Here is a 25280-nt window from a genome sequence, read left to right as displayed (position 1 = left end):
TCCGTGATCGCGGGTGGGTGAGTAGAGACTGGGGGTTGCGCGCGGCGTCCGGAGTCTGGCGGGGCTCCCGCCTCGGGTCGCCGGGGCGCCCCCTGGAGGATTTGGGGAGGGGGAAGGAAGAAGAGACTATTATTGAGTTGGATGATGTCGGGGGTGCGGGAAGTGTGTGGACAAGCAGGCGTCCGCAAAATGGGTTCAGAGGTTGGTTTTCTCCTTAGAAAGGAAATTCTCTTTAAACAGCATTTTAAAATTTTCATCATTTTGGACAGGCTTGTGAGTTTACCGTTGTGCCACAGTAAGGCAGTTTTGGCAAGGTGGCTGGTCCCTTGCCGCTGCCAAACCTGGCGAATGGTTAACCAGAGGATGGGTCGGAAAAAGGCACAATAATCCAGGTTAGCTACTACCAAAGAGGGAAATTAAAACTCATCTTTTATGGAATAAAATCCAGGATATAAAAATAGGGTTCAGACTGAAAGTCACAAACAGCATCTAGGTTCTGTCAAATTCTGTGCCGGGCGCGGACTAGGTCTCTTCCAGCAGACATACTGTATTCAGATAATTTGTTTTTATCATTAGAAAATGAAAGACAATCTAAGCCAAAATGGCCTGAAAAAATTTAATTATCTTGAGAGTTGTGCCTTAATACATATACTTTGGAAAACAAACACTACTATAGCTTTTCCAAGTTGGTAGAAAACCAAAAGTTTCCCGAAAGCCTGTTCAGATTCCTGATCATTTTGGGGTCTACAATGTCCAGAATGTTCTTTTATGTAATAAAAACTTCATATTGTTTTGTATGCAAGGTAATAAGAACCAGACAGTTCAGTTCTTTTAAGGGCTGTATTCTATTAGGAGAGACAAAAGAAACGTGAGAAGTTATATAATGGTAAGAAATGTAAGTTACAGTTTGAGATATTTGAAGATATCGAAAATCCTTTATTTGGCATGGAAAGTGCTGGTGAATGCTTGAAACGAGTACCCCTCAGCTGATTGTTGCCATGTGGGAATGTGGGTCCCTCATACACAGATATGATTTTCTCCAACACAGGCCAAAAATCTATTTGTGCTTTTTCTTGATTTTTAGTATTATTGGCAACCAGTGCAGTTATGCACTCACACACCCTCTGTGGGCCAGGAGCAGGCAGTTTGTGACATCTGCAGATTATCACCTGAGTACTCAGAAATAATTGGAATCAAAAGAGCAAGAAATTCCTGGAAACTGATCGTCAGGAAGGGATTTAAGAAAACGGGTTTAGGGGGCTTCCCAGGTGGCGCAGTGGTTGAGAGTCCGCCTGCCGATGCAGGGGACACGGGTTCGTGCCCTGGTCCGGGAAGATCCCACGTGCCGCGGAGTGGCTGGGCCCGTGAGCCATGGCCGCTGAGCCTGCGCGTCCGGAGCCTGTGCTCCGCAACGGGAGAGGCCACAGCAGTGAGAGGCCCGCGTACCGCAAAAAAAAAAAAAAAAAAAAGAAAAAGAAAAAAAAAAAAGAAAACTGGGGTTTAAGCTGGGTTGAAACGGAGAGGTGTCATGGAGGGGAAGGATGTAACGAGTGAGTAAAATCTCAGTGGGGAAAGTGAACAGCAGGTTTGGAAGATAATGAGTCAACTCTCCTTAGGAGAGGTCTGAGAAGGCAAGTGCAGTAAACGGAGGAAAACTGGTTTGGGAAACCCTTCAATACCAGACTGGACTTTATCCTGCGGCACTGGTTCTCACATTTGAGCTTACATCAGAATCACCTGGCAGGCTTGTGAGACGGTGGCAGGCTTGGCCTCCATCTTCAGAGTTCCTGCTTCCGAAGGTCTGGGGTGGAGCTTGAGAATTTCCCCTTCTTCCCAGTTCTCAGTTGGTGGAGATGCTACTGGTCTTGGGAGCACACTTTTTTTTTTTTTTTGCGGTACGCGGGCCTCTCACTGCTGTTGTGGCCTCTCCCGTTGCGGAGCACAGGCTCCGGACGCACAGGCTCAGCGGCCATGGCTCACGGGCCCAGCCGCTCCGCGGCATGTGAGATCTTCCCGGACCGGGGCACGAACCCGTGTCCCCTGCATCGGCAGGCAGACTCCCAACCACTGTGCCACCAGGGAAGCCCAGGGGAGCACACTTTAAGAACTACTGTCCTAGGGTGTGGGAAACTATTGGAGGAATTTGAGGTGGATTAGTAAAGAGATCACATTCATGGGTCAGTATGAGTCTTGCTGTGATGTCCAAGATGGAGGACTGGGGAAGAGAGAAAAGAAGGTTCCTTAGAGTTGATTAACACCTGTTGATGCCAGGCCCTCTCATGCACGCAATTTCATTTCATACTCGCTTTGACCCTGATGTGTAAGTCTTAATATTTTCATATGGAGAATAGTAGAGACTGCCCAGGTCCCATAGCTAGTCTCAGAGCCCCTTAAGACTAGTTCAGATTTGAACTAGGGTAGTAGCAGTGGAATGAATCAGAACATGGACTGGTGATGAATTTAGAAAAATCAAGACTTCCTCAGAAGATTGAAACCTAAAAGTAGAAATTGGGAAATAGGAGTCTTAACAGAGTGATAAAAGGTAAAGGGGACAGAGAACTTTAGAATATTCCCTGCGTGAATTCAGTATGTGTTCTGTATTACTCTGCTCTAACAGCGACCTATTTAAAAGTTGCTTGTTTAAAAAGTCATTCTGTTCTACCAAAATTTCCTGAGATTATTTCAAAAGAAGAAAGTAAAGCCTCCTGTGGGGGGTGATGGGAGATGGTAACCAGTTTAATGGCATCTGACAGCTTATCTTCACATCAAAAGTGATTAACATTGAGGAATAGAAACACATGGTGTAACACTGCTTCGCCTGTATGAACTGTGCTGTGCCGCAGACACTGACCTAATGTATTGATTTTGGAAATCCTGGATGCTTTTTCTTGCCAAGAGTAGTTATTGAAATTGAGAATATTCATTGGATCAATTTCAAGACAAATATTCCAAGTCAGACTGGCTGCTGCAGAGCAAATTTTTAATGAAGGAAAACATCCATATACTGAAATCGGACTTTAAGAAGGAAGTCCTAAAAATATATTTATACTGTGAAATCTAGAAAAATGTAAGTTTTCAAACACTGATCAACTGAGTAATCAGCATAATGGAGTTATTGACCCATACAAAACTATAATACATTTGTTTATTCTGTGAGCCATAAACTTATGCTGTGGATAAAACGATAACTCGGTCTAGGCAAGACTGACATCTTAAAGAATGGTCACAAAGTGATGTAATTAGCACTGCAGTAGAGGGATGTGACCAGTACATGATGACAGGAGATAGAAATGATGACTGAAGGGGTATAGAAGGGAGGCCAGGGAACTGTCTACAGAGGTGGAGACTCTTGAGTTGGTCTTGACAGCTGAGGAGGAATCTGTGAGATGATTAAGGCATTCCAATCAGAAGGACCATCATGGACAAGGACCAAGATGTATAAAAGAGTGTGGGTTTTTCTGGAACCTTTGTGCAGATCAGAATAGTTACAGCAAGATGGTAAAAGTGGAGGAGGGGGATGAGTTAAGTTGTGGAAGTGGATAAGAGCACTCATAAAGAGTATGAAAGATTTATGTAATGACTGTCTTGGCTGGATTGTAAACTTCATGATGTCAGGAGCCATGTTGGACCTGTACACGAGTGTATTCCAAGGCCTTAGCAGAGTGCCCAGCATATGGTAGATTCTCAATAAATAGTTGCTGAATGAATGAACAGATAAATCACAGAAAAAAATTTTTTTAAGATAGAGGGAACTTTTAAAGTGTTTTAAGCAGTGGAGTAATATTGTCAGATTTACATTTTGTGAGGATAAGTGGTAGTATGGAAGGAAGATGGTTAATAATGACCATAGAAATGGCTATAGTAGTTTCTGCCTATTGGTAGATTGCAATCTGCATTTTAAGAAACAATAGAAAAGAGTATTAGAGGATATCACAGGTAATAGGGTTAAATAATGTTTAATGAAACTTTTAGTTATATATATGCCTGTGTGTTGACTGATGTAAGTGTATTTCTTCCTATGGACTTTGATCAGAGTTTGAAAGTCATTGTAGTAATGTGGACATGATGGTGGAGAGAATGGAATGGATATAAAAGATATTTTGGAGGAAAACAAATGTGGAAAACTAGCACCTTAAAATGCTGCTGTCCATATGAACCCTCTTGCAGGGAAGGGGATGCACTTACCCAACCTACTTCAGTATTTTTGCTTACTTGATGTTTTTCATTATATATTAATAAGTTGACATTCTGGTTTATTAGGAATGGCGGTGCTTTGAGGTATCTTACTGTGTGTTGTAAATGCTGCAAAATTTCTCTTATTTCGGTAGTGCTCAGTTTAAAATTGTAGGATGAAACCATACTCTTAAGAGTTGTGAAAATTCATTGAAACAGTTTGATTTGATTATTGGCCAAGTTATTAGATTTCTTTCCATAAGAAAGCAGGAAAAGCTGCTTAGTTACATGAGCGGGTGGGAAGTCCTTCTCCCCACCTGCATGACTTTGCCACTCTAGTAGACTTAGTCTGTTCTGCCTGTGACATGTAAATAAGGGCAGAAAGGTGTCCATACAAGGCAGAGTTATACTGGCTTTTTAAAAATTTACGAACTCCTTTAAAATCTGGTTGATGTGGTTAAAATGAGTTTAACTATGTTGTGCACTTCCTTGTCAGGTGTGAATTATTCTGTGGAGCAAGAAAACATTTAAAAGTTTTAGAAATTTGGTCTGTTCTGTCACCTAATACATTATTGGGATCTCCTACTGATAAGGTTTGCACAGAAAATGTAAACTAATTTTTCATCTTGGCCTAAGGGGGGAAAAGAGAGAGAGAAAGAAAAAGAAACAAAATGAAGATAAACAGCCTGCCATAATCATTCCATACTCAAATGTGGAGGGTTGTTTGGTGTTCCCTTAATGTGGCATGACACCACTCCTCTTTTTATACGGGAATCTAGAGTTGACACCAAGATCTGGAATTAATAAAAGGGCATGTTTTAAATCTAATCCATTCTTTGCTCCACTTTGGGAGGGGCAGAGTTACTAATATCTATTTCCCTCTTAGCCAAAGGAGCTATCCTTTATTCTAAAACGATTTATTAAGACAAAATGCCACAGAGAGTCAAAAGACCTGGGTTTGAGTCCCGGCCCTGCCACTGGTTATGACTGTAGTCACCTAACTCACCCTTGGTTTCCCTTTATTAAATGAGAATAGTAATAACTATACAACTGTCCTCATGGAATTGTCTGGGAGAATAAAGTGAAATAAAGTATTTGAAGATGGTTCATAAACTCTTGAGTGACAAGCAAGTGGGAAATGAAATAAGTTCAGATTAGCATTTTTTTGAACAATTGCAACGCGCCAGGCTCCATGGCAAGCTTTGGGGATCCTAACGTGGACAAGAGGGTCTTGAATCTGGCTTCTCTTCTCCGTCCCTTAATGCCTTGCCTTGGTCCAGGTCCCCATCATCTCTTTTGGGTCTTTGCTAGGCTGGGCTGTATGTTACCAGGATCTGTCACTCTTTTTTTTTTTTTTTTTTTTGGCCGTACGCGGGCCTCTCACTGCTGTGGCCTCTCCCGTTGCGGAGCACAGGCTCTGGATGCGCAGGCTCAGCGGCCATGGCTCACGGGCCCAGCCGCTCTGCGGCACGTGGGATTTTCCCAGACCGGGGCATGAACCCGTGTCCCCTGCATCGGCAGGCGGACTCCCAACCACTGCGCCACCAGGGAAGCCCTGGTCACTCTTGACTTCTTGCCGCTGCTCCTAGTGTTATCTCCTAAAAACCAAAGTTGATTAGGTCACTGCCCTCCCTGAAGATCTCTGTTCTTTCTCCTCCACCAAGACAAAATCTACTTCCTTGGCCTCAGTTTACATCCTGATCGGGCTTCACTTTTTGTCACTAGTTCCATATGTATATATGCCAGGTTTCTGCTTCACTGAATTACTCAGTCTTCTCTGATATGGCAGGGAAGAGACCAGGTCCCAGCTCGGCCTCTGTACAAGTATGTCCTCAGCCTAGAAAGCCTGCCTCATCCTTCTTCAGCTTTGCTTAACCTTTCGGACCCAGCCCTGAAATAGTCTCCTCCATGACTTGAACCCTCTCCTCCCACAGGAGAGTTAGTTTCTGTAACCTTGTCTGTTCCCACAGCACATTGTTCTTTCTTTGGACATGGTGTTTATTATTCTGTGAGCTGTTGAAGTGCTGGGATTACGACATTTAGGGTAAGATAAGGAGGCTGTCCACCTAAGGAGGTGTAGTGGATTGAATGGTGGCCTCCAAAAAGATATGTCCACGTCCTAATCCCTGGAACTTGAGAATGTGACTTTATTTGGAAAAAGGGTCTTTGCAGATGTAATTATGTTAAGGATCTTGAGGTGAGATCATCTTGGATTATCTGAATGGTCCCAGTTCAACAACAGATGTCTGCACAGAGGAGAGACACAACGAGTAGGCCATGTGAAGACAGAGGCAGAGATTGGAGTGTTGCAGCCGTGAGCTGAGGACCCCTGCAGGGAAGAGTCCCCTTCTAGAACCTTTGGAGGGAGTGACATCCTGCTAACACATTGATTTCTGACTTCTGGCCTCCAGAACCATGAGAGGATAAATTTCTGTTGTTTTAATCCACCAAGTTTGTGGTAATTTGTTACAGCAGCCTTAGAATACTAATACAGAAGTTTAGGGCTTCCCTGGTGGCGCAGGGGCTTCCCTGGTGGCGCAGTGGTTGAGAGTCCGCCTGCCGATGCAGGGGACGCGGGTTCGTGCCCCAGTCCAGGAGGATCCCACATGCTGCGGAGCAGCTGGGCCCATGAGCCATGGCCGCTGAGCCTGAGCGTCCAGAGCCTGTGCTCCGCAACGGGAGAGGCCACAACAGTGAGAGGCCCATGTACCGCAAAAAAAAAAAAAAAAAAAAAAAAAAAAAGTTTATAGTACAGTGACTGGAACATAATAAAATATCACTGTCACCACCCTCAAAGACATTATTATCGCTATTACTTTTGTAACCAACCTAGCCTGGGACCTGGAAGGTAGTACCTGCTCAGAAAATAGCCTTGCCTGTGCACTTTCTAGTCTGGTGGCAGTGGTGGTGGTATGGATGAGAAAGAAGTGTGTTTAAAGGTGGTATCGAAAGACAGCTTCCAGAATAGAGCACCTCTTAATTTTGTTTTGTTTTGTTTTGTTTTAAATGCCTTTTTGTGTGTTTATGTGAAGGGCGGTAGTGGATGTTTTTAAGTTGTTTTTTAGAAACATTTTTACACATTTTAAAATAAATTGTCCTTTTAGAAGACTAACAGTAAAATGATGAGCAGTTATATTTCTAACAATAAAAAAGTCTTAAAATGTTTCTTCTTTTTCCTAATAAAACATTATTTAGCTAAAATTAATTTTGTGCTGGCCTTGGAACACAATTTAGAGAGGGACTTGGGAGCCACAAGGTCATTTATTTCATGTGCTACAAGGCACTTGAAAACCAAACATTTCAAATAATCATAAGTGCCGACTTGGTAGGCGTTATGTATTGTTTGTCTGTAAATTTTAGTTTGCCACTGGAAGCTAGGTCTATGACCTAATTTTTACTAAAGTTTTATAAATTGGTGTCGTAGTAATAAGAGCTAACGTTTATTGAGCTCTTACTATGTGCTAGGCACCGTTCCCAGCTTTTTATATTGATTAACTCATTTTGTTCTAGCTTTCCTAGTCTCTTCTCTATTCTCTTAACTCAAGAGGAAGCTGAGGCACAGAGTGGTTAATTAAGTAACTTGCCCCAGGACATTATAGCGTAAGTGGCAGAGACGCAGAGTGGCCCTGGCTCATAACCTCCACACTCTCCTGACTCTCAGGGGACCCTCTCAGCCCTCATTGTCTAATACCGTCTGAAGCGGAGAATATCAGTAAATCTAAGTGAAGGGTCCTCATCCAATTCCATAGTGGCTCAAACTTTAGTGCGCTTACCCACGGAGATTCTGATTCCTAGGGCTGGGGATACGTGTTTTTAATACGCACCAAGGTGGTTCTGACCGTACTTTGAGATGCCCTGGATGAGGTTCCAGACAGGCCTCACAGTTCATTTCACACGAAGGCTTGTGGTGGTGGCTTGTGTGCTTATGTTAGGCCATTCTTTGTGTATATCTGTGTGCCCGGTGAGTCTATTGAATACATACATGGATCTAAACTTTTGCCTGAATGCCTGCCTTACTAATCACCTTTCTTTTATGGAGATGAATAAAAGGCCAGCATCAGAGGGACTTTTTTTAACCTTTTGAATGAGCTTCGGAATAGGGTATATTCGATCTGAGGAAATCGTTATGATGGATGTAAGGTTTGTAGACGGAAGAAAATAATCATGACATAGAATTTCTACTCTATTGGGTTTTTTTATTTTTATTTTTTAGTATGTTTGTTTTAGTTTAAAAGAAAATTTTAATGTGCACTGGACTTCACAGCAGAGCAGTAGTTTCATGATTTGGGTTACTCTGAATATTAACTGTGGACAAGGAGGGAGTCTTTGCTCTTAAGTTTGGGAAGAAACTTTCATGCCTCTGTACAGCCAAAACCCCTGATTAGGTGTGTTTTAGAATCTAGGGAGAACACTAAGCTTGCAGTTTTACTACTTCAGTATCTTAGTTGCATGTTGAACTGGCAAAATATGTTTTTCTTTCTCTTAGGGAGTCACGAATCGCACTGAACCAAAAAACGTCCAGTATTTTCTTCAGTTACAAGCAAAATGAATATTCCCATGCTGCTCCAACATCCTCATCGGGACTTCCTTAAAGTCCTTTTAAGAACACTTTACCGACGTTACCACTTCATCTTACCCTCAAGTACTCACCTCAGATCAGGAATCCCATGTACTCAGCCATTCAGTTCTCTCGGACTCCATCATGCCAAGTGGATGCTGCCGTCAAATGGTTTAACAAGAAAATTATGTCTACAAACAATCTTAAAGGAACAAACACAAGGACTTTCTGATAAAGAACAAAGGCTTGTGGCTGAGCTTTATACTGGTTTAATCCAAGGGCAAAGGGCCTGCTTGGCAGAGGCCATAACTCTTATAGAATCAACTCACAGCAGGAAGAAAGAGTTAGCCCAGGTGCTTCTTCAGAAAGTGTTAGTCCACCACAGAGAACAAGAAAAATTAAATAAAGGAAAACCACTAGCATTTCGAGTGGGTCAGTCTTTGTTTTTTGGAGTTTTTTTGTTTTGTTTTTTTGTCCGTCCAGTAAATATTTTTCTAAATTCTCTCTTCTTTTAAAATAAGTCTAAATAGCTTATGATCTAATGGGGATTTTTTTGTCCTTGCAGAATTTTGGAATGAATTTTGAATGCCTTTTCTTTGTAAATATTAGTCTTGTTACGTGGTGGGAATTGCAATGGCCATTTGAACGAAGGCTCTGTATTTTAAGAGAATAAGGTGAGATTCCTCTTTTGGCAGGGATCTTGCTGTGGCTCCCAGAACAGAAACGCGTGCAGGAAGAACTGTTCACCAGTTTACTCCTTTCTCTCAGTAGAACTTCTGCTTAACAGTCTAAAGTGATTTCCCTGCTGTCGTGGTTATAGCAACCATAATTATCCTTATCACATTTCAGAATTCTACTTCTTAGGTGTTTCGTTAGTCTCTTCTCTAAGCAAGTCTCACTTCTTTCAGATACTTTTTTAAAAAATAATTTATTTATTTATTTATTTATTTTTGTCTGCGTTGGGTCTTTGTTGCTGCGTGCGGGCTTTCTCTAGTTGCGGTGAGCGGGGGCTCCTCTTCGTTGCGGTGCGCGGCCTTCTTATTGCAGTGGCTTCTCTTGTTGTGGAGCACGGGCTCTAGGCACGTGGGCTCAGTAGTTGTGGCATGCAGGCTCAGTAGTTGTGGCTCGCGGGCCCTAGAGCGCAGGCTCAGTAGTTGTGGTGCACAGGCTTAGTTGCTCCGTGGCATGTGGGATCTTCCTGGACCAGGGCACGAACCCATGTCCCCTGCATTGGCAGGTAGATTCTTAACCACTGCGCCACCAGGGTGGTCCCTCAGATACTTGTTTATTAGAGTTTCTGGAAATGGCTTGGCTCTAAGCACAGCCAGCTCAATACCAAAATGCATTTTAAAGGAGACACCATGTTCATTTGCTGTCTAAAAATATTAGGTGTTCACTTCTTGAACAGTTGACCTGTTTCTCTAATTGCAAATAAGCTTGTTATGTTTTCAAAGCTGTGCATTATAGAACAATCTAGACGTGTTTGACCAGAAGGAATTAAGCAAGTTTTGGGTGGAACGAGCGCCTTTCATGATGGTAAACTAGGTGATTCCAACCAACCCTCCCACTATAAACAACTTAAAATGGTGGATAAAGTGCATAAATTGTGTGAGGAATAAGTAAATATACTTAAAAGTGGATTGGCATGACTTACGTCTCAGTTTATTTGTAGTATGGGGCCTAAAACCTAGATTTTTAGGGTAATGGGGCCTCATGCTTTAAAGATAATTTCAAAAAGAGCTCACCAGCTGCTGTTTGTACTAGTCTACATTTTCCCCATACATTATTCTTCTGCCCTCACTGCGGGGACTCTCTTTTTGAGAGTACTGCGCTGGGTGTTAATACTCTTTATGTATTGTGGACAAAATAGCAAATTCCCAAAGAGAAATTCCAGGTATGACAAAGTATTTACTTATTAGGCTGAAGAGAACCTTTGAAGAGAAAATGTCCAGAAATACCTAGAGTTAACCAGCACCTCATACATAACTAGCAACTCCTACATTTGCAGCACTATTCTGGTTCTTCCATCTGGACCTTAGGAGGCCAGGTAAACCTGAGTCTTTGTTGCAGTTGTTTTATCACCATGGTAAATAAAAGCAACCAATGTTTATTCAGCACCCATTAAGACAGAGACCTGCCCTGATAATTGTGGTATGGAGCCAAGCATACCATATGCCATCCATCCTTTGAATGTAGTTACAATTAAGTGCTTATGTTTTATAGATTTTATTGAACATATATATCTCTTGATGCCATGTGCTGTTCTAAACATATTGCAAAATTAACTCATCTAATCCTCCCAGTCACCTGAAGAAATAGGTGCTCTTATATCCATTTTATGGCAGAATATACTCAGGTACAGAATGATTACGTGACTTGCCCAAGATTGCACAGCTCGTAAGAGGTTGAGCTAGAAATAGAACTGGCCGACTGGCTCCAGAGTTGGTGTTCTTGCCTGCCATGCTCTGCTAACTCTCCAAGCAGGGGAATTTTCTGCCTTTCTTAAGATAAAAAAAAAGTTTTTTTTTTCAGGATTCAGTTTATATTATTTTCTTTGAGTTATGAGTGAGATGAAAAAATCGTATTTCATAAGTAGAAAGTTATTTTCTCAATCACTGGGAATTTCTGGAGTAATGAGTTGTTCTTCCAGCGGGAACATAGCATGCACAGAATCGGGTTGGGTGGAATCATTCCTGATCATGATGAGAGGTGGGCAGATGTTGGAGAAATTCAGCACATGAACAACATAGGCAATGAAGTCTGCCCCAAAAGCTCTACGTTATACTAAAAAGGCAAATCACATTTTGTAATTTTATAAAAGTGAATCTGGTGAACATTTGGAACTCTGACTTCTCTCCCTCCTGTATCCCTATTACTCAGGGACTAGATAAATAGGTAGATTTTCGTTTACCGCTTTAGGAAGTGTTAAACTACATTAACGATGGTTTTAATAAATTAGGAGAAGTAGAAGGTAGTCTAGTATTTTAATAGAACTCATCATGGTGCTGATTTCATTTATTTCATTAAGTTACAAATTCTGTCTCCACCATAGGATTGTCTGGGCCTCCTGGGGCTGGGAAGTCAACCTTTATAGAATATTTTGGAAAAATGCTTACTGAGAGAGGGCACAAATTATCTGTGCTGGCTGTGGACCCTTCTTCTTGTACTAGTGGTGGTGAGTATTGCTGCTGTTTTGTAAATTGCAGAGCAGGGGCTTGTGGACTGGAGCTGGCTCTCTGTTGCAGTTTAGGGGGAATCTGCACAGACGGGTGTCTTCTAACCTCTCGCTGAGTTTGGTCTCAGTGAAGGAAGGGAGGTGGTGGGTATGAGGTGGAGGCTGAGGGAGGTGTTTGGGGCATCGGGTTCTCCAGGGGAGGTTAGCTTACAGGTAACCTAGGAGTAGCCTGGGTACGTAGAGAACTAGGAGAGCAAGTGCCAGAAGTTGCAGATGATCAAAAGCCAATTTCACCCCTTTGTCTATCACACCTGAGGCTCAGCCCCTTTTCCTTTTATTGTTTTTCCTGGCTCCATCAGCCCCTACGCAGTTCAGAAAATGGCTTCTTACTCATTAATTTCCTCATATTGTAACGTCTCTTCTCAAGCTTAAAAAAAATCTTCATGCTCTACTTAACTTGTCACCTGTTTATATTACATGTTCAGTTAAACAGAAAGCTCTTAGAGGGACCATGTGATATCCTCTGTTCCTGGCAGCACTTAGCCTAGTACGTTGCACACAGTGCTCAGCAATTACTGATTTGAGGTCCTGCAGTCACTCAAAGTTTAATTTGCAGCTCATCAGAGATAAAATGAATAAACTAAGTTCCCCAAAGGATCATTTAAGGGAAACATAAATCATACTATATAAATACTCAGGAAAGCTTTTTCTTCCCTTACCCCTCTATATGATTGAAGCATCTCACATGACAGTTATTCATTTAACAAGTATTTCAGCACCTATCGTAGGTGAGGCCCTGTACAAAAAAGGTACTATGTTGTTTAATGTTGAATAAGATGCAGTTCTCTTGGCCTTATGGAGCTTTATATCTCATGAGGGAAACAGAAGGTGCACTCAGGCCATTACAATGTGATGTGTGTTGTGAAGGGGGAAATACAGGGTGCTTTGTGGAAGGGTTTGGATTATATCCTGTGGGTTTAATGCTAAAAAATAAATATGATATCATATTTCAGGGGCTTTAGGTCAGTAGAGAGGTGGACAACAATTCCTGTTACCATCCATTGAGAAATTTAGCTGAGAACATTCACAGTTTTTGATTCAGTATAATGAAAGGGTTAACCGTAAAGTAAAATTTATACTCGCAAAGTTCAAGATTAAATCCATGTCAGTGTATTATCCTTTTTTACAGTATAAGAATTTTGTGAAAGGTAAGCACTTGAACAAAGAATTTATTTATAGTGACCTTCATTTTCACACAGGTGCAGAGACTTTCCCCCCACCTTCATAATACTCTAGAATACTTGCAATAGCAAAAGAAAACAATAGTTTGAGATAAGAGTAGCGGAAATGGTGACATAAGATAACCTGACTGAAGTTACATAGCTATGTGGTTCCTAACCTTTCTCAAACCAAAAATGAAGGCCCTTTTCTCAGGTAAAAATACAAAGACTCTGAAAGAAAAAACTATGCAAGGATAAACAGGACACTCTTACCTTTTCATTGTAACAGTAGATACATTTGAATATAGCTTTCCATTGAAGTTTGACAAGCCTGTAGTCAATCCTTGTGGTGCTTTGGACTCACAGGCCCCCTGCAGTGGGAGCTTGGAGACCTCCCTAAGGCTCTGCAGTCACCAGTTTTAGATTCACTGGCAAAGACAATTATATGGGAGAGTAATTTCATAAATGTTTAGTTCGGTGTGTTACGGTCTATAGGATAATAATTTAAAGTGTAGCTTTGGCAGATTGTTGACTTACACAGAGATGATTCCACCCAGAAAATTACTTTAGAACAAAGTTTTATGTACAGTAAATAAGGTAGTTGAGGTCTGTGGTAGGTATATGCTGGGGCATTAGAACCTATGAGAAGTCAAAACTGGAATCATCAGGGAAAAGATCATATCTTTAAGGGACTCCTCAGTGTTTAGCAGCAGCTTCAGAAAGGTTAGCTCTTGAGCAGAAATTAAAATTCAGGTTAGAACAGCACTACACCTTCAAATGTTACTACGTGGCTAAAGGAAAGAAGGTAAAGGTAATTTCACTAATTCCAGGGCTTTCAGTCTTCTAGAATTTGCAGGTACTGATGTTTGCCAAAATACTGCAGTACACACGGAAGCAGCAACGGTTCTGTTCCACAGGCATTACATTAATTGCCTACTGGGAACAAGCATCCAGTGTACAAAATACGTAAGACACGGTCCTATAGACAAGCAACTCAGTTAAAGCAGAGTTTCTCAGCCTTGGCACTAATGACATTCTTTGTTGTGGGCAGCTGTCCTGCACATGGAAGGATGCTTAGCAATATCCTTGCTCTCTACCTACCTGATGCCAGGAACATCCTTCCCTCCAGTTGTGACAAGTACAAATCTCTCTACACTTTGCTAAGTATCCTCTGGGGGAAAAAATCACTCCCAGCTGAGAACCGTAAACACAGCAACGTTAAGAGGACAGTAAAGAAACCACCCCAACTGGAATGGAAGATTGATTTGGGGATTAGTGAAGCTGAAGTGGGACAGGTAAGGTAGGCTGCATTCTGAGGGCCTCCAATGCGAGACTGAAGAATCTAGATTTGAACCTCTCGCCAGTGGGAGCCATTATAGGTTTTGAGGGGCTTAACACGTTAAATAGATTAACTTGGCATCATTACATACATGGTGTTGGAAAAAAGCTTAACAATATGAAATACAATTTGAGGTTTGGGGAGAAATGTCCTAAAGCACTTCCCCTAGGAATTGGCTGATTGATAATTGGCCCTTATAGGTGTTCCACGATTATAAAATGTAACTGTGTGTTTTAGGATCACTCTTAGGTGATAAAACCCGAATGACTGAGTTATCAAGAGACATGAACGCGTACATCAGGCCATCTCCTACTAGAGGGACTTTAGGAGGCGTGACAAGGACCACAAACGAAGCTATTCTGTTGTGCGAAGGAGGCGGATATGACATAATTCTTATTGAAACCGTGGGTGAGTGTGATTTTCTGTTCTATAACAATAAAATACTCTTAAAATGAATGCTGTATAAAGATGAATGACGGCTAGTTTCATTTTGTTCATTCAGCAGATACTTACTAAAGAGGTAATTAAATATAAGCTATCTCAGACTCTGTAGGAGATATGAGTATATAGGCTATAATCCTTACCCTTAACGAAAAGAAAGGTGAGCCCTGCGTCTGGATAACTGTTATACAAGGTGGTACGTTTTCAGTGCTGGAGGAGAACTGTCAGCCTTAGGATGACCTATGGAAACACCGCTTTAACATAACACCCATTTTATTTAAGCAGAGTCATATGTCTGCAGTATTCACTAAGAAGATTAGCGTAGTTGGGCACCTCATGTTTTATTTCACCTTTATATCCCTAGCACGTGGTTACACACAATGAAAATACTGAAAAGGAAACCCCAAGAACTTCACATTCCCGTGGAGAGACAATTTGTTATATTACTGTGTGATCAATGTTTGTGACACAACCTGACTCAGATTTGGGGGATCAGGGAAGACTTTAGGGAGGAGGTGACAGTTGAACTCAGTGTTTTTTTGTTTTTTTGTTTTTTTTGGCTGCGTTGGGTCTTCGTTGCTACGCACGGGCTTTCTCTAGTTGCAGCGAGTGGGGGCTACTCTTCGTTGCAGTGAGCAGGCTTCTCATCGCGGTGGCTTCTCTTGTTGAGGAGCACGGTCTCTAGGTGCGCAGGCTTCAGTAGCTGTGGCACACGGGCTTAGTTGTTCCGCAGCATGTGGGATGTTCCCGGACCAGGGCTCGAACCCGTGTCCCCTGCATTGGCAGTCGGATTCTTAACCACTGCGCCACCAGGGAAGCCCCTGAACTCAGTTTTGAAGGGAGGGTTGGAGTTAAGTAAAGTATGGGCTAAGGGGCCTTGACTGAAACACACAAGAGTGAGTGAATGTGGCCCAGTCAGGGCGCTGCATTTTGTGCAGGATCCTTAGAGCGTGGAGCACGAAGGCAGGGAGTGAAGACGTGGGCTAGAGTCCAGGAGTCCATCGCCTAAGGGCAGATGGAGGAAAAGTTGCCTGAGTAGTGGTAGGAGAATCAAGGGGGAAGAGGACCACAAAATCACACATACTAACTGAAAGTTGTGTTGGGCTGCGTGTTTCAGCGACTCAAACTATCTCTGACTCAAACAAGGAAGAGGGTGGGTTTTCTTTGTGTATTTGTGTTTTTTGTAAATAAAAGAAGCCTGGAGGCAGGCAGGCCCAGAGGACGTGGTGGTGCTACAGCCCCGGGTGGTGGGGGGGGCTCCCCCTGCTCTCCATTCTCAGCACTTAGTTTCCAGCCTCAGGGTTGCCCATGGATAAAAGACGGCTGATGAAGCTCTAACTCACCTCCCTGTTCCAGGTAGAAGGAAGGAAGTAAGAAGGGGGAATAAGGAAGGGTCGGAAGCCGTATACCTCCTGGCTGGCTTTGCCCTCTTGAAAGACCTTTCCTGGAAACGCCATCTAGTGACTTTTGCTTTCACACATTAACATCTCTGGCTGACTGGTGATGTGGGGTGGGGGGTCTCGGGGGGGTCTGGTGATGTGGTCCTTCACCTGGGACACTGATGCCCCTGGTGAACCTGGGGGGAGGAAATAGGGAAGAATGAACATTGCGTGGGCGAGCAGAAGTCTCTGCCCCACCAAGGAAGGAGAGAGCTGCAGAGGCGGTTTAGTGGAGTGGGGCGTGTGGAAGTCAGATGTAAGTGGATTGCGGTTAATGTGAAGTAGTCGCGTGAGGACAGTGGGCATGCATTGCCTTTTTCCCAGACATTTTGCTACCAAGAGAAAGTGAACAACGCGGTGATGATGGCAGGAGGTTGGGAGTTTTTGTCTTCTTATTTTCTGGTTGTGCTTGGTTTTCAGATGAGAAAGACTTGAGCCCAACTCATGGGATGTTTGAGGGACGGGAGCCTGTAGACAAGGGGAGGTTGGAGATAAAGCCGAGCCAGAGCCCAGGGGAGGTGGGAAGGAAGGAGAGGCCAGTCTTCAGTCGGTGCTTCTGACACTGGGCCTGGCGAGGAGGCAGCAGGGCGGGGTGAGTGTTGTTTCTGCTTCTCTGTGGGGTCGCGGGGGGAGGCTGAGGACGTCCTTGCATCTGTTTGGCTGTGAAGCAGGTGCCGCGGTCACCCGTCATCGTCATGTGGGGAGATTATGGGACAGTGAGCATCTGTAGTAGCCACTGTGGGAAACAGGAAGGAAGCTGCCCGAGGGCGTTCAGGGGCATCGCTTTTCCTGTACCAAGAGGAAGATGTAGCCGATGTTGGAGCCCATGACCCTCCGGTGGCGCCTGTCCACACAGCTGAGGGATTTCTCCAGGACACTTAACGGAGGAGAGACACGGGCAGTAGGACTGATCCACGGGTGGGCTTTGCAGGGTGATAGAAGGAGGAGAAGGCAAGGAAGCTGCCAGACATGGTCTGAGGTTAGAATCAGGCGCTCAAGCTGCTCGCCCTCGAAAGGGAAGCCGAGATAGAGCAGCGAGACCAAGGGGGGAGCGCAGGTCTTCACGTTCTCCATCCGGTCAGAGACTGAGCTGGTGGGAACGAGGGCCGGGGAGAGGTGGGGAGGACCACAGCTTTGCTCATCAGGTGAGGCAGTGGCGTTTAATACACTGTTCAGAGGTGGTGGTTAAAGTGGGATCAGGTCGAGTGTGTGATGGCGAGTCTGCGCAGACGGACTGGAGTGGAGGTGGCGGTCAGGGGAGTCGAGGAGGTCAAATTCCTGTGAGTGTTTCAGTGTTCACGCGTGATTTAAAATTCCAGGTGTGGGGCAGTCGGAGTTTGCTGTCGCTGACATGGTTGACATGTTTGTTTTACTACTGCCACCAGCAGGAGGAGATGAACTGCAGGTAATTATTTTGACTTTTTCACCCCCCAAAACACAAAGCGTACATCTCTGAAAGTACAAATTCCCAATGTTGTGGGTTTTTTGTAAATTAAGTTGACATTAGTGTAGGGAAAGAAACACCATTCACGTTGGCTAAAATACCCGAGTCAAAGGCAAACTCTCTATTTTTTTTTTCCCCCAACTTATAGTAGTAGAACTTATGACCTTGAGCTAATGACACAACTTAGTCTTTCCACCTGCAACATGGGGGGATAGCTCCAGCCAAGAGACCACTGTTACATGGATGTTTGTGCTACAGCTGGTTGAAAGGTCCTCATGAGATATTCCTTTGCTTTTAACTGGGATCCCTCTGTCGTAGTTTATGTGCTGTAGAAAGGGTTCTTCCTTTCCTCCTGCAGTGCAGTCTGGCATTAGCTCCCTGGACTTAGCCTGCACAGGCTGAGGGCACCATCCTCCCAAGACTGCTTTCACTCTGGACACAAGCAGCAGGCCCGGGGGTTCCCAAGCCACCCATGCCTCTCACTGGCTGCAGATGTGCGGGTTCCCACTTACCCCTCAGGTTCGACAATTCACCAGGATGACTCACAGAACTCAGGAAAGCACTGCGGTACCAGTTAGAGTTTTATTATGAAGGATGAAAATCAGGACCAGCCAAATGAAGAGACACAGAGAGAGAGGTCTGGAAGGGTCCCAAACTCGAAACTTCTGTGTCCTCAGGACACATTTCCCTCTTGGCACATGCATGTGTATCACCAGCCAAGGAGTTCTCCTGAGCTTCAGTGTCTGCAGTTTTTGTTGGGGTTTTAGTATGCAGGCATGATTGACCGAATCACTGTCCACATGATTGAACTCAGTCTCCAGCCCCCGCCCTCTCCAGAGGAGGTCAGGCTGCTAGTGCATGGCTCAAAAGGCCCAACCCTCTAATCACGTGGTTTGTTCTTCTGCTGTGGTCAGCCCCCATTCTGAGTGATCTTGCATAAACCCAGGTATGGTCCCAGGCACCCATGGCGAACAAAAAGGTCACTCCTATCACTCAGGGAACTCCAAGGATTTAGCAGTTTCCTCCCAGGAACCTTGGATAAAGACTGGACAAATGCTTTATTTTTATTTTTATTTTTTTATTCATTTTTGGCTGCATTGGGTCTTCGTTGCTGCACACGGGCTTTCTCTAGTTGCGACGAGCGGGGGCTACTCTTCATTGCGGTGCGTGGGCTTCTCATTGCGGTGGCTTCTCTTGTTGCTGAGCACAGGCTCTAGGCTTCAGTAATTGTGGCACACAGGCTCTAGAGTGCAGGCTTCAGTAGTTGTGGCGCATGGGCTTAGTTGCTCCGCGGCATGTGGGGTCTTCCCGGACCAGGGCTTGAACCCGTATGCCCTGCATTGGCAGGCAGATTCTTAACCACTGCGCCACCAGGGAAGTCCCCAAATTCTATATTATACAACACCTCTCCTTCAGTTGAAAAATTCTGAAAAACTAGTGACATCAGACTCTGGATGCTGCAGTTTAGAAACATTAACTATTAGAATTTAACCATTGAAAGTTACGTTTTAAAATATTTGAAAAGAAATTTTAATCTTAGATAGCAAAATCTTCATTTTCCAAATAAGGTTTGGCCTTAGGATTTTTCTATTGTTTTCATGCAACATAATTTAAATCAAGAGATTGAGGCATTTTTCGCCATCAGGTTATTTTTTTCCTCAAATGCAAATCAAAAAAAAATTGCTACATACATTAAAGGAAAACTTCAAAGACTCTGTTTCTGGAAATGAACATGTTAGTGACGAGGGTGTTTTCTTTTTTAAGCACCTGAATGATGGATGGCTTTGCATCCTGCAGGGTTAGCTCCGGAGAAGTGGAATCTATCACCAGGCAGTGAGAACTGTCTCCTGCCACTCAATCATATTGTGTCTGGATGATATATTTACTCTAATTCTGAATGTATTTCAGCGTGTTAGTCTCCAAATTTGAAAGAGATATTACAGATGACTTCCATAATCCCAAGAGTCAGTGCTTTTGAGTAATTTCTGTCAATACTTGTGATTCCTAGGACCCAGGGCTTGGGAGGGTGCAGAGAAAAAGTTAAGAGTGTTATGACTCTCAAAACCTTAGCAGTAACTGGTGTCCCATTTTTGATGGCATGAAATGTTTCAGATGAATCACTTTCTTTTCTTGTTCTCACCAGGGTATTAAAAGAGGTATAATTGAGATGGCAGATCTGGTGGCTATAACCAAATCTGATGGAGACTTGGTCGTGCCAGCTCGAAGGATACAAGCAGAGTATGTGAGCGCGCTGAAATTACTCCGCAGGCGTTCAGGAGTCTGGAGACCAAAGGTCAGCTTGCATTCTGTTCTGCAGTTTTCACCCTGAGTGGCCTGTGCCTGTTAGGAGAGAGGATGTGAGTCCCAAGCTAGACATATAATAAATCTTTGCTTGTAGGTGAGAGTATAATTTTAAAAATTGTGGCAAAGCCACAGAGTGTGTAGTTATGATTTTAAGTATAATCCTTCAACCACTAGGTGCCAAAAACTAGATGTGAGGCGATACATTTGATTGCTTAATGCTTGGCTCGAGCCATTTGGATGTGATGACAAATCCATTCTGCAAGGAACCATCCTGAAGATTATGGCGCAATTAATGGCTTGATTATCTAGGTTAGAGTTTGAGTAAGAGAGAACAGGCTTTTGATGTGGTAACTTTCCTTCACTTTCTGCTTGTCGGGTGATGTTTTCGATAAGGAAAAAAAAACCCCGTAGTAAGTGATGCAGTAATACCGATGCGGAAGCTTTATCTGTAACAGGGCCCTGTGTTATTAAAGAGTAACCTTTAGGGCTTTCCTGGTGGCGCAGTGGTAGAGAGTCCGCCTGCCGATGCAGGGGACACGGGTTCGTACCCCGGTCCGGGAATATCCCACATGCTGCGGAGTGGCTGGGCCCGTGAGCTGGGCCCATGGCCGCTGAGCCTGTGCGTCCGGAGCCTGTGCTCCGCAACGGGAGAGGCCACGACAGTGAGAGGCCCGCGTACCGCAAAAAGAACAAAAAAACAACAAAAAAAGAGTAACCTATAATCACTATAACGAGAACAACGCGTCTTGCTGTCGGCTCCTGGCACGTTGTCTGTGCTGCGTCTGGAGCTGTCTTGTCCATGCAGATACCCATGCTCGTAGCACCTGCTGAACCAGGCAATTTGACGGAGGGAACGGGGCTATTCTCTCAGCTCAGTTTCATTTTCTTGCTCTCAGGCCTCAGGGAAGCCTACGTAGCATTGCCCTTCTCATCCTAGTGACCATTTCCCAGTTCATCCCTGTGGTCTCTGAAGACCATTCGAGCAATCCCCAGTCAAAATAAACCTCTGAGCTAAAAAATACGACCTTGGATCAGTGTCTTATTTCTGCTTGGCCCTTAGTAACCTTAGTAAGTTACCTTAGTATATTTCTCAGTGTGTCTACTTTGACAGGATGATAAAAGGTCTCATTTTTGTCGCCTACCTATTGCCATAGACTGTAAGACTTAATTGGCCAATGCCAGAGTCCCCATGACAATGTCTTCTATCGTTTTAAGTGAAATAGTTCTGGTTCTTCCCTTTTCAACAGGTAATTCGTATTTCTGCCAGAAGTGGAGAGGGCATCACTGAAATGTGGGATACAATGAAAGAATTCCAGGATGTGATGCTTGCCAGTGGGGAGCTGACTGCCAAGAGACAGAAGCAGCAGAAAGTTTGGATGTGGAACCTCATTCAGGAAAATGTGGTAGAACATTTCAGGACCCACCCCAGAGTCCGGGAACAGATTCCTCTTCTGGAAAAAAGGGTTCTCAGCGGCGCCCTGTCCCCAGGGCTAGCAGCAGACCTGTTGTTGAAAGCTTTTAAAAGCAGAGACTAATGAAGTACACCCTATCCAATAACTTTATATATCTTTTCATACATATAAAGTTACTGGATAGGATGCACTTCATTTTAATAAAGTATTTTAATATTAAAAGTCACTTGCTTGCTTATATTTTCAGTAATTCTCTTGTGGTGCCCTCGGCCTCCTTATCTGTGAACTGCGCTTGGAAAGTGGAAGAGCGTTAGATACGGATGGCAAAGGTCAGGCAGTCAGCAGCATTTGTAAGGTAACTGCTGTACGTTACTCAGCTCCGTTTCTTTCTGTTCTTATACGGTGGCCTGTAGGATGGTGTCTTCTCATCAGTCATGAGCAGAGAAAGCTGAGGAGGACAGAAAAAGGTCATGTACCTTAAAACGCTTTCTTTGATTCTCTATTCTCTGAGTTTCCAGACAAAATGTAAGCAAGAGTGACCACAGTTTTGAAGTCTTACTTGAGGCTAGAATAATACACAGTGGGTTTCTAAGAGGTGAAAATCGTGATCGACATTTAGTATGCCAGACTACCTAGGAATTTCTGAAATGGCCATGTACACGAGTAACAAAACAGTTGGAATGTGTAGAGATGTGAGCACAGTTTTACAGTCTGTCGTCTAGACTTGCGGACTCCCCGTGATAGGTAGGAGAGCCCAAAGGGAACTGGGGAAATCAGCCACAAATAATGTGAGCTGTAATCAAAGGTTTTTGCTTCTCTTCCTTCTTGGGCATTTGACTTCATATTAGCATCTTAAAAATCTCCTTTATTGTCGATGGTGAGGAACAAGTTTTGTCCTCTGGAGGAAGCGTGGCACAGTGATTAAGGGCTTGGGTTCTGGCGTTGGGACTGGTGGGTTTAAACTTTAAACCCAGACCAAGTACTTATTGGCTGTGTGAGTTTGGACAAATAACCTACCTTTCTCAGCTTGAGTTTCCTCCCTGGTAAAATGGAATTGACATATTAACTTTATAGGGTTGATGAGGATGAATGAGATAACTCAGGAAACTCGTTTTGCTGTCATGATGGTACATGGGAAATACTGAGAGTCCTCTTGCCATTATTATTATTATGTTAAAGTTACGAGTCTGTGAAGCTGTACAAACCTTATAAAAGGTTCAGTTTTCTCCCATGAGCTTATTACTACCATCATGCTCTTGTGATATTTTATGATAGTCTTTAAAGCACCCATTCTAGTTAATTCTTTGAATATATTTTACACTATTTGAAGGTAGTTATAACTGTGTACATTTGAATAAAATTATTTCTAACCATAAAATTTCTCCATTGCACAAAATGTCATTCTAGAACTTTCAAACATATTCTATTCTGAGAATATTTGACACAGTATGTCAGCTTTCATTGCAACTAAGCCTCCTATCTAGAATCGAATTTCTTGATGATTATTTTAGGTTATTTTTAACCTTTTTTTAAAAAGGCTTGTGTTATTGGCATACCTACCTCATATTTGAGGATTAGGAGAAACTTGGAAAGGTCATCCAGTCAATTCATCTAATTTCAAAAAGGACCACTATTAAGCCACCCTATCAGATGAAAAACTGTTTTTAGAATCAGAGAAGGAATTCCATAATTTCCCTTAGTAAGCCGTTACAGGGAATGACAAACCTGTCATTTGTGGTACAATGGAAGCCACAGTGGGGCACACGCGCACTGTATTACAAACAAGGCAGAGAAAGGGTGGCATTTGTTAGCCCTAAATTTTTCTATGCAGTTCATCTCAGTTTGAACTGCTTTTAAGTGTTATAAATATAGTCATAAAAAGCATTAGAAAACCTCCCTTGTGTTTCTTATGTTGTTGTTGTACCATTGGCTATGATATAGAGACCGATTTCCAAGGCATTATTTACCTTTATTTCTGTTATTTGCTACACTGGAAGCTGTATAATATAGTAAAATATTTGTGGCCTTAAAAAAAACTTAATGTTCCCTTTTATTAAGCTCAAAAATGCCATCGCCCCTGGGCTTCCCTGGTGGCGCAGTGGTTGAGAGTCCGCCTGCCGACGCAGGGGACACGGGTTCGTGCCCCGGTCTGGGAAGATCCCACATGCCGCGGAGCGGCTGGGCCCGTGAGCCATGGCCACTGAGCCTGCGCGTCCGGAGCCTGTGCTCCGCAACGGGAGAGGCCACAACAGTGAGAGGCCCGCGTACCGCAAAAAAAAAAAAAAAAAAGAAAGGTGAGGGCTTCCCTGGTGGCGCAGTGGTTGAGAGTCCGCCTGCCGATGCAGGGGACACGGGTTCGTGCCCCGGTCCGGGAAGATCCCACATGCTGCGGAGCAGCTGGGCCGCTGAGCCACGGCCACTGAGCCTGCGCGTCCGGAGCCTGTGCTCCGCAACGGGAGAGGCCACGACAGTGAGAGGCCCGCGTACCGCAAAAAAAAAAAAAATTCCATCGCTCCTTTCCACCTGTAATTCTACCGTGCTGGACCCCTGACCTGGTCAAAAGCACAGGTTTAGATACCCGCAGAGTCAAATCTCAGCTTTGGCACTAACCAGCCATATGATTCGGGGGCAGGTTATTTCTCCTCTGTATGCACCAGTTTCCTCATCTGTAAAATTAGAGTAAGAATAGCTGCTTTACAGAGTTGTTGAAATAATTAAATGAGATACTGTATTCAAATTGCTTGGCACTCAGTAATTGGTAGGTGTTGTTAGAAATGTTACAGTAAGCACTCTTTGTTTTACAAAACAGATTCTGGTCATTTAATTTTAGTTTGGCCAGACTACTTAATCTCCCTGTGCCTCAGTTTCCTTATTATTAAAGGGGTTGACAGTGGTGTTCACCCAGAGTTCTTGAAATGACTAGGTTAGTTAATACACATAGAGTACCTGAACGTAGTAAGTGCTAAATAAATATTTAACGATGGAGAGTTGCTACCTCTTAGAGTTGTTGTAAGGATTACATGAGTTCATCTTCTTCTATCTTAAAAGGATAATTCTTTTCTGAAAATAAACCTGACTTCGCTTTTGTCAAAAGCATAATTACCATTAATTTCCGTAGGTGGGTAAAAATGTGCTGTGTTCCAAACTGAGCTCCAAAATTGACAGACATTTTGCTCAAACAATACCAAATTTCAATAAAATGACTGCACTTTCTTGTATAGGTACAGCCGCAGTTAACAGTAGCTATCCCAGTGCAACCTAGCAGGGAATTGTCTCTTCATAATCACCAGGATGGCTATTACCTCTTTCCCTAAGCTCTTGTGGCTATTACCCAGTATACAGTGAAGACAAAAGCTCATGAACAACATACATGGGATCCTCAGTGTTTATGTAATTCAGTCTTTAATGCAGGAAAAAAACAAAACAGGAAGAATCAGTGACAACAGTTCTACCATTGCACTCACCCAGTAGATTGCCATCATAGAAGTCACGATGCTCCTGCCAAGAGCTGGTAAACTGCAAGGGCTTCGAGAAGAGAAGCAACTCCTGTGGTCTATACATCCATGCAGATGGTGGAGCTCAGCTGCGCCTGGAGCAATCCACGTGGGGCTCCACAAGCACAAATGCTTCCTAAGGCAAACTTTATGACACTCCTCATAAAGTCCAGTTCTCCTCACCTAAGGGGTACATCTTGGGGTGCCACTGTGACTCATGCATGTCGTGTGTTAGAAAACTCGCTCAATGTCAGCATCGTTATTCAGGGAAGACTTGGAAA

The 25280-nt window shown here is 43.5% G+C and overlaps 1 protein-coding gene across 1 annotated transcript; it reads left to right on the top strand.

The window, feature by feature from the left end:
* On the top strand, positions 1 to 21640 carry MMAA (metabolism of cobalamin associated A). The gene is made up of 7 exons (XM_079703982.1): positions 1 to 17; positions 8660 to 9163; positions 11784 to 11906; positions 14703 to 14873; positions 17665 to 17750; positions 19933 to 20082; positions 21341 to 21640. Exons 2-7 carry the CDS (start codon positions 8719 to 8721, stop codon positions 21626 to 21628), a joined length of 1263 nt encoding a protein of 420 aa, XP_079560108.1. The 5' UTR covers positions 1 to 17; positions 8660 to 8718; the 3' UTR covers positions 21629 to 21640.
* The last annotated feature ends 3640 nt before the right edge of the window (positions 21641 to 25280 follow it).

The sequence above is a fragment of the Hyperoodon ampullatus genome (genome assembly GCF_949752795.1).
Source record: "Hyperoodon ampullatus genome assembly, chromosome: 1".
NCBI lineage: Eukaryota > Metazoa > Chordata > Mammalia > Artiodactyla > Ziphiidae > Hyperoodon > Hyperoodon ampullatus.
Note: the sequence above shows the minus strand (reverse complement) of the source record. Positions and strands in the feature narration are given on the sequence as shown.

Coding starts and splice junctions, on each gene's coding strand:
- MMAA (XM_079703982.1), top strand. CDS start 8,719: ATGAATATTCCCATGCTGCTCCAACATCCTCATCGGGACTTCCTTAAA. Junction 9,164..11,783: donor ACCACTAGCATTTCGAGTGG/GTCAGTCTTTGT, acceptor TCTCCACCATAG/GATTGTCTGGGCCTCCTGGG. Junction 14,874..17,664: donor AATTCTTATTGAAACCGTGG/GTGAGTGTGATT, acceptor TTAAAATTCCAG/GTGTGGGGCAGTCGGAGTTT.